The sequence below is a fragment of the Sinohyriopsis cumingii genome, chromosome 5, assembly GCF_028554795.1.
Source record: "Sinohyriopsis cumingii isolate HCF-2022 chromosome 5, ASM2855479v2, whole genome shotgun sequence".
In the NCBI taxonomy this organism is placed as follows: Eukaryota; Metazoa; Mollusca; class Bivalvia; order Unionida; family Unionidae; genus Sinohyriopsis; species Sinohyriopsis cumingii.
In genome coordinates this window covers 64,720,650-64,729,927 of record NC_142965.1, presented here as the reverse complement: position 1 = coordinate 64,729,927, position 9,278 = coordinate 64,720,650, and the positions used below count along the sequence as shown (strand labels likewise).

The following is a 9,278-nucleotide window of genomic DNA, read 5'->3' as shown; positions in this document are numbered from 1 at the left end:
AACACTGGAGCCAAACTGACTTGTAAGAAAAGTCCTATTCCTGAAATTTATGATGGATGTTTGGGTTGAACATACCCGTATTCATTAGATAGAAACCAGATTCGATTTGTTAAGTTTTAGGACTTTAATATTTACCAGTTTGAAATGTAGAAATCGGGGCAAAGTGAAAATTGATTAGTGATGGGTGTAAAATAGAATTGCAATTTCAGGAATTACTAACCTTACCTTTTATTTAATTGTAATCCTAATAGACAAATGTCATGTGAATGCCAAAGCTTCACTTTAGAAGCTCTCCTTACTTTACATGCGACCTTTGCTATGATTTTAACATTTTTTCAGAATTGGCCATCAACAGTTTGGGTACTTTACATGTCGAAAATGCACACAAAGATCTATCAAAGAGCACACTGTTTAAGTGTAGAAGTCTGGAGATGTGCAAATGAACACGATCCAGAAGAACTGACAGTTTTCCTCGAAGCATGCACAAACATCCAGGGTTAAGGAAGAATGACGTTTCGGAGAGAGAATTGATATATGTTAGGCTGGCAAGTGATTGGATGGGTCTGAGTATCAACTTGCATAGGAAGGCCTCTTATGTAAAATATAATCAATGCGACCAATCATATACTTTCTTAATCAATCACATGGTTAAGTCGTGTTTATCACTAATAAGGCAGTTTTCGTTTCATACCGCCTTTCTAACCCATACCAAATTTTTATAAAAAAGAAGGATCAGGTAAATATATTTTCTCGAATTTATTAACAGAGTATACAGACAATATATGTACATGTACTCTTTAGTACTAAAATTCGAGGTCTGGTCCAAGTATTACTAAATCTGATGCTTAATAAAGATGCTGTGTGATTATTATAGCAGGCGTTTATTGGAATAAATGACTAGTGTAGACCTTCATTTTGCTAAAGATTACAGTCTATCTGCGCATGTGCGACTTTTTATATATATACTTATTTAATCACTGTCATAAAACCTACTCGGTTTACTGTACAGGATAATAAACACAAGGAAGAGGTCTTGGAAGGGACTCCATTGCAGAATAGTATACATAAGGTACAATACTGAAAGGTTTCTAGAAGGAAACACTTCAAATAAGTGCAAATGCAGCTTTGGTTAAGAATATGGATTTTAGAAGTTGGAACTTGCTTCAATGGCTGATATCTTAGCAAATGTGACATTTGTGCCGGCTGTTCGCCTCTGTACCATTTTAATTTTCTAGTTGCGTCATGTTTAGGAGTAAGCATAAGATGTTTTAAAATATTCTTTACCGGAAATACAATTATGATAATTATTATATAATTCATACCAATATAATGAAATCTATATGTGCAAGTGCATGTGTGTTTCCTAGCACGAGCTTTATGGCTCATATGTGATAGATGAAGTATAAATAAACTTTTGATTCTATAAACCATTGCTTTTGTTCTGTAAGCTACTGTCGGTTATAGAGTTCAGAAATAGGCAATGATAGGGAACTTTATTAAACGTCTTAGTAAAGTTAACTTTGATTGGGTGGTTTTGTATTGTTATCATTTTACATCTACAAATTCAGGCAAAAAGAATATACAAAAGTTGACATTACAAAAGTTGAATTTAGTCTGAAAATACCACTGCTCTTGCCAGGCTTTATAATCCTGCTACTCCAACCAAGACATGCAAATGATATTTCTTGCTTATACTTTAATTTTTTACAAATAATTTGTATGCTTGGAATATATGGCTCCATATAAAGTTTATGTCTTTTGTAAGATCTCATTGACATTTTAGTTGCCTGCGTTTGTATAGTATGAAAATACCAGTAAGTACTTGATACATATATAAGTATGTTGAGAGTTGTATGACTTTAATATCTGTATTATGGCTTGGTTCATCAATAAGCGTACATGTCATTAAGTGTCCACGCTTTCTTGAAGCAAACCCTTCTTGAGATAGGATACTGTCTTTAGATTTATTTTCTAAATGAAAAGATATACTTCGTTTGAAGGCCTTATATCTTTTTTTGCGTCAAAAATGCGATTGGTTTACAAACCAACAATTTGCATAACCTGGATAAACAAAGAGTGGGAATTCTGCACAATTTTAACTTTCTTGGAAACAACAAAAATAGTTTATATAAAGACTGAGAATTCGTCGTGCTACAAATAACATCTATAAGAAGAATGGACAAGATAGCTATTTATGAGGACAATTATTTTTGCAATGATTGTTGACTTTTTATAGGCGCATAGTATACTCGCAACTTTATTACAGATTTATGACATTCTTTATTATTGATGTAATTTATTTTCTTAACCTACTACGTAAGTAATGCATTTTTTCACACATTACTTGCAGTATTCACGCAGATTATATCTTTGTTTTTCTTTGTCAGGAAATATGTTTTATTTTTTGTCCTTAAAAAATCCAGTGCTTAAAGACGAGTGTAATCTGCTCGTGGAGAAAAGGAAGAAAGCCCGGGCAAATCCAAAAAAATTTGTAATGTAATTGGAGTTTGAAGGAGTGATGGTGATTCATTTCTAAGTAGAAATTCAATGTTTCATTCTCTACATGAAAAAGTATTTTATTCCTATTGACACAAACAGTTAGTTCAGTAGATACCTCGCTTAAGTGGCCGAGTGGTCTAAAGCGCTCTCCGTTACGGATCACTGCCATCTCACCTCTGTCTGCGTAGGTTCGAGTCTCGGATTCGGCCAATGTGGGCATGTGAGAAAGCCTGCCAGTAGCTTCTCGAGGGTCGGTGGTTCTTTCCGGGGTTTTCCCGGGTTCTTCCTCCACCATTAATACTGGCCGCCATGTATAGCCTATCGTGTGCTGAAAAAATGGCGTTAAACCCTACAACAACAACAACAACGTCGCTTAAGTGCGAATGCAAGCGAAGCCTGTTTAAAATATATAGCAAGAGGGTAATTGGCTTGTTTTATATGCAAATTATTGTTATTCGTCTTTCTTTTTATGATTAAAGTATATACCATGTACTCTTGCTGTATATCATTGCTAATTTGCTAGTAGACTTAAATGCATTGAATGTCCATTTACCTGTACTTTATACATCAACCAGTAGCAATACAAAATTTTAAACTTCCGTTACTGACTTACACATGGACCTACTGAAAATCTTTTCTTTTGAGATCATTTCTGGTGTGGTAAAGAAATTAAAAACTGCTATGAATACATGAAATTGCTGCTTTACAAACTAATCCGAATTATTGCAAGTATTCCACAGAATGTATACCTTTATTTATTTACAAACAGTACTTTTGAAACATTTTTGAAATGGTTGATGACTTTTTAGAATCCATCCGTGCAGTAACGTTTTACTTATGAAGGATTCAATTCAGTACAATACAGTTTTTGCATCATATGCTTGCCAACATTATATCACACTGAAAATTTTATTGTGCTATTAGTAATTTGAGTAAAATATCAATCTACTGCCTAAGAATTCATACTTGTTTGCATTATCTGAAATTAATTCATATTGATTACATCATTTTACTTTTTCACTGCCAGAAACAAATACTTGTCCACCACCATTATAGAAGACAAACCATGTCAGCAGGGGCACCAGAACGGGATTTTAACGACGGTATGTTGAACCAGTTACATTTATAATGACATATCTATTGTTAATTATATTTCTTATATTTTTCTATCGTGTTATGTTTTCTATGAAAAATATATTGGCTAATATTTGTTCATGTCTTCCGTGCAATGACAATTGACAAGAGGTAACATTTTAACTTTAACAGTTGATAAATATTCATTTATATATATATATATATATATATATATATATATATATATATATATATATATATATATATATACATATATATATATATATATATATATATATATATATATATATATATATATATATATATATATGTCCACGTCCATGCTTTCTCACAGCTGAAAATTTTAATTTTCATTTATGATACTGGAAACAAATTGCAGCACTGAGCTATAATTATTCCGAATAAAGTGCATTATAGCAACACAATTTAGATTATGACAGCAGCTTTTTGCGCACAAAATTCAACATGGTAATTAAAATAGGTATCAATACACTTTAGCAGGTAAGCCAGATTAGACTTATAAACTGATGTGAACAAGAACTCATGCTAGGAAAGTTTGTCAGCATGATCTGCATTCTCCAAGGGTGGTGAAGAATGATGATGCAAGAAACTCTTTGATGAAGTCCATGAATATACTGTGAGAGCTGGAAAACATTCTGAATGATATACTTGTGTTAAACAGAGGTTTTCATGTAACTGCATAAGATACACTAAACTTGTTCTCACAAGCTTTTTGTTTGAACATTCAGCATTTAGCTACGGTTTGCGTTAGCGGCCCAGAAACACGGGTTGCATCACTGTTGGTACCTTTGAAACAATTGATAATTTAACACAATGTTCCCTTCGTCATATATTATTCGGCAGAAGTCAGATTCCATGTCTATTGTTCTGAACATCTATTGCTAGGGAAAACAATGCAAGTACAAAACTCTGATCATTCTTTTGTATAATTTATTAAAACCACACAAAGCTGCCGTTTCTGGTTTACTATGTGATAATAACTTGTACCAGGGCGAAATGTCGACTGTAGATGTTTGGTAGTTTCATGCAGGCTTGTCCATCTCCACTTCCTCAATGATAATTGTTCACCACCGCCTGAGAAGTACTTAATAAAAGCACTTTGCATAACCAGGGTCAAATGCAGGATTTTCAGATACATCTGTTGCTTTGCCGTGATTTCAGATAAATAAAAAACACGTAAAATTTTACCGTCTTTACCCTTGTAGAATGATTCGAATGTATTTATATAAATAGTTGTGTATACCTGGAAACTTATGTCTATTTTTTATTAGTTACTGTTTTCGTTTTTCTTATTTTTAATTTGTTTAATTATATAATGTTTTATCTGCAAGTTATTCTTAGCAACGCTAGCAGTAATAAAGTCCTTCTTGAAGTAAAGCTGCCGCCATTCAGACGCACGGACAATGTCCATTGCAACTTTACATCTGAGTAAGTTATGCCAATTAAATGAATTTGTTAATCATAAAGAACTAAAGAACTTTTTCCTTAAAAAGTAGCTGCAGATAACTGAATACTTTTTTCTGTTATAAGCTTAAGAATTGTCTTAATATGACATCTGCATCCCAATTGAAATACTTTCTTGTGCTGTTTTTCCTGATCAAATTTGGATAAGTAATATGTTTTTCTTCATTGTTCACACTTTGGCTAGAAAGCATACTACATGGATATGTCTTGAATACATATTTAGACATTTGGAGTATAAAAGAGCGCATGCGCCTCACTCACTCAAATTTTACCACTGTCATATATTCGCAGCAGGGTACACTTATACTCGCAGTCCGAATGCATATTCATAATAAAGTATGAATATTAAAATAAAGGAAGAATATGGATTTCGATGCTGATACGCAATTACACGTTTATAATGTAAATGAAGCAATACTCATTACAGGGGACTTAAGATTCAGGCAAATGTTGACGGAAAAGTTTACTCCAAGAGTTTCGAAAATTTGACGGAGGATAAAGTTGAACTTCCTGGGGACATTGAGGTAGGCTCCAGTAGATTATTTTCCCTGTGTAACCTCCTAAAATCTCAAATCCATATCATTTGATCTCAGGTCCGACAAATGTGAAAAGGCAAAATATAATGAATATAATGTATTTATGTCAATTAGTTTGATTATTTGTTATTATATTTCCAGTAAAGTATTAATAAGTCCATAAATTGCTTTCTTTTATCTAAATTTTGTCGCATATTATCCCAACAGCGCCGTTGAAGGTCCAAAATAAGTTGAGTCATTTGACATGGATTCACTGTCACATTAGACAACATTTGTGAAAACAGTATAAAGAGTTAAGATTAAATATGTTTTCCAATTTTATCTGGTGTACGACATTCAAAAACGTTTTCCAAATCTGTAATCATTTACATGAAATTTACTGGATACTGATACTCACGCTCGACAATTTAAAGATGAACTATTATGCGTTTTAATTTTAACGTATGTAAACAAAATTTCACATAGGTAAAGACAGACAAAATCCTTGTTTATGAACACCAATGGAGATGAAACATATTTCCTGTTTCATGGAGGTTATAGCTCAAGGGAAGTAGAATATATAATAACTGGAAACATTACAGTCATTGGTTTGATGCAAGACTTTGCTTTTTAAGTTTGGATATGACCGTTATGGGAGTTTTATCTAAAGTATACGATATATATTTATTTCAAAGTCTAGCCTAACAATGAATACTGCAGTAAGTTTAAAAGTTTTCTGTTGATTTTATGCAATGACTTTTGTTTCATTTCAGCGGTCAAATGGTTCTTTCAAGGTGTATCTGAGAAAGAAGAAAGATTTCAGTGTCAGTTCTTGTGCACTCATATAAAGGTGTTTAATTAATCTTTTGATTAAATTTACATAGATACAATGTATATCATTGAAAGCGGACTTCAGAGATCTCATAATGGAACTCAACATATCACTAGTTTAGCAACAACAGTAGTGCTAACATTGTGATTTTCCGTCTGTGTCAAAGATCCAAATAAAACAGCCATAATGACGATTTCATGCTTTATTTGGCACGAAACAACACTATAAAATTTGTACTGTCTCTCTTGGCAATAATACATATCATCTCATTCTAATATTTGAGTCAAGTGTTTCCTAAAATTATTATTGCGAGATATTGATAGATTCCAACCGTACTACAGTTTCATTCTGTAATAATGCGTCTGTATCTAAATACAAAATATTGATCAGCAAGGTACACTTATATGCGTTCTTATTGTCACGTTCGTTAGTGCCATCATCAACCAAATACGATAAGAAACCAAATAGTATATATTGGCACTAGAATAATTGTACGCACAATTGATATGTGCTTCAAACCATTTTTTGTAAGGTATTACCTGTTTTAAGAGACAACTTTAGCTCTATATTTGCTGGTTTAGATGCTTACAAGTCTATTTTAAATACCCATCTGTCTCCCTAGAAAATGTGTCCTGAGTTCTCATAGTTTAAGATCTTTAAAGACATGTTGCATTGCAGCATTTTTCGCTTTGTTGATAATGACTTGTATTCAGAAATTAAAACATCCCTACTAATATGTGCATTGCCTCAATAAAACGGTCATCTAACAGTCTTATTTTTCTTACTGCCGCTATGTTTTGGAGTGCTTAATGATAATTATTTTAGTATTATTGTACAGGCCGAAAATTTATTATATTCCGGAATCTTCATAATTAGAACACCTTTCTGGATTTAGCTGCACAGAACATGTACAAAGTATAAAAAGTTCACAAATGAAACCAACCTTGCTGCAGATCTATAATTCTTATTTAGGAACGTCATGCCATTCATATATTCAATGTTCACTCAACTTAGAATAAAAACTCTCCGCCCACTCCATCAAAAAGCAACGACACCAAAAGACTGAAAAGTGTCTGATAAAAGCTTTCAGGCATATAATATACCCGCAACTAAGAATTAAAAAGAAAGAAACAACAGGAAGAAGCAAACCCGTATAAAGCATGAAAGATGTCTTATCAGAATGATTTTTTGTACAATGACAAAAAATGCACATCAGGATCAATTTTATTGTTCCCATTTTAGCAGTAAGTATTTGATTATTCCTGCGAAATGATGTATAATGTATCAAGATCTATTAACCTGTGAAAGATGTAATGATCCTTGCCGAGATATGCTATTAGCATCAAAGTACCTGAATCTCTACAAGATATCTGAATAAAAGAGACAATGTGCATGCAAAACCCGCTTTCATAAATGAGAGACTAAAGTCTGAAAAGTCTGGCAAATTTGTGGAATTGTTATCTAAGATCTAGAGGAAATATAGTTATAAAACTAAGGATTAAAAACAAAAGATTTCGTAGATGTAAAACAAAATTCCAAGTGTAAGTGGAGTTTTTATAGAATAATGGCTTCATCGACTATTCAGTTTCTCGGAGAGAAATGTTTGGGCACATTTAACATTCCTATAAAAAATTAATTTGGTTTTGTTTATTGCATGGGATATTCGTTTTGGTTTTTGTTGCAAAAGTTAAAACTTAGAAAAGGCCGTTTCTAATCAATGGGTCTGTCTTGTAGAAATAAGGTTCATATTGACTCGTAAAAGAAGAGTGCAATCTTTCTTTCTCTTCCAATCTTGATTGTCTTCCTTATCCATCCATCCATCCATCCATCTATCTATCTATCTATCTATCTATCTATCTATCTATCTATCTATCTTCTACACTTTTTTGTTTGTCAAAGGTGCAAGCACGAAGCTTCATTGTGTCACTAATTGACGGCCGAAAACTAGTTGTCAGATGTTTTGCAAATCATTCACTCATATTTTACCCCTGTGCTTGTTTGTCTGTGGTGTTTATAAACGTTTTGTGTCCACGGCATACAGACACAGACATACATTCAAACACAAAGACACACACACACACACACACACACACACACACACACATATATATATATATATATATATATATATATATATATATATATATATATATATATATATATATATATATATATATATATATATATATATATATATATATATAATCTGTATGTGGATCTATATATATATCTGTATGTGGATCTATATATAATCCATTTATCTATTTATCAATCTCACGAGAAATTTACACATTCAAAGGGCCAAAGTTTTAAACCATGGTTTTGTTGAACTTGCATGCCATTATTGTTGTCAGTATACAAACTGCCTGTTGTTGCCATAATTTGAGAGTAAACATAACAAAATTGCATATCTCCAGTAGAAATAAAATATCATGGTTTCGTGTGAACACGTGCAAACAAACACAACAATGAAGACACTTAAAATCCTAATACGACAAGAGAAACTAATACTATTACTGCCACAAGTGCTGCTATTGCCGCTACAGATGCTTTTGTTACTCTAGTGTACAACGACAGTTACTGCTACAACTACTAATACCACCACCACCACCACTACTCCTGCTATCCATTGTATTATGAATAACTCTTGAAGTCTGATCATTTAATTTCTTATTGTGAGATGCACAAACGCTGAGTATGGACAAAATGCTAATGAAGATAAATAAAATGTGAAAACATGAAATAAGAATGTTATATGTGTGTGTCTGCAAGAATGCACACTAAATATAATTATCAATGAAAGGCCTAAAATAATTAATAATTAATTTTCTAAATATATCCAAAGGTAGCTG

General features: G+C 32.5%; 1 protein-coding gene across 1 annotated transcript; it reads left to right on the top strand.

Moving 5' to 3' along the window:
* The first annotated feature begins 1,002 nt into the window (after positions 1–1,002).
* Positions 1,003–7,195, top strand: LOC149799328 (uncharacterized). Its single transcript, XM_089957058.1, has 5 exons — positions 1,003–1,069; positions 3,527–3,602; positions 4,947–5,043; positions 5,507–5,603; positions 6,368–7,195. Exons 2-5 carry the CDS (start codon positions 3,566–3,568, stop codon positions 6,440–6,442), a joined length of 306 nt encoding a protein of 101 aa, XP_089813184.1. The 5' UTR covers positions 1,003–1,069; positions 3,527–3,565; the 3' UTR covers positions 6,443–7,195.
* Positions 7,196–9,278: the final 2,083 nt, after the last annotated feature.

Coding starts and splice junctions, on each gene's coding strand:
- LOC149799328 (XM_089957058.1), top strand. CDS start 3,566: ATGTCAGCAGGGGCACCAGAACGGGATTTTAACGACG. Junction 5,044..5,506: donor CATTGCAACTTTACATCTGA/GTAAGTTATGCC, acceptor TACTCATTACAG/GGGACTTAAGATTCAGGCAA. Junction 5,604..6,367: donor AACTTCCTGGGGACATTGAG/GTAGGCTCCAGT, acceptor GTTTCATTTCAG/CGGTCAAATGGTTCTTTCAA.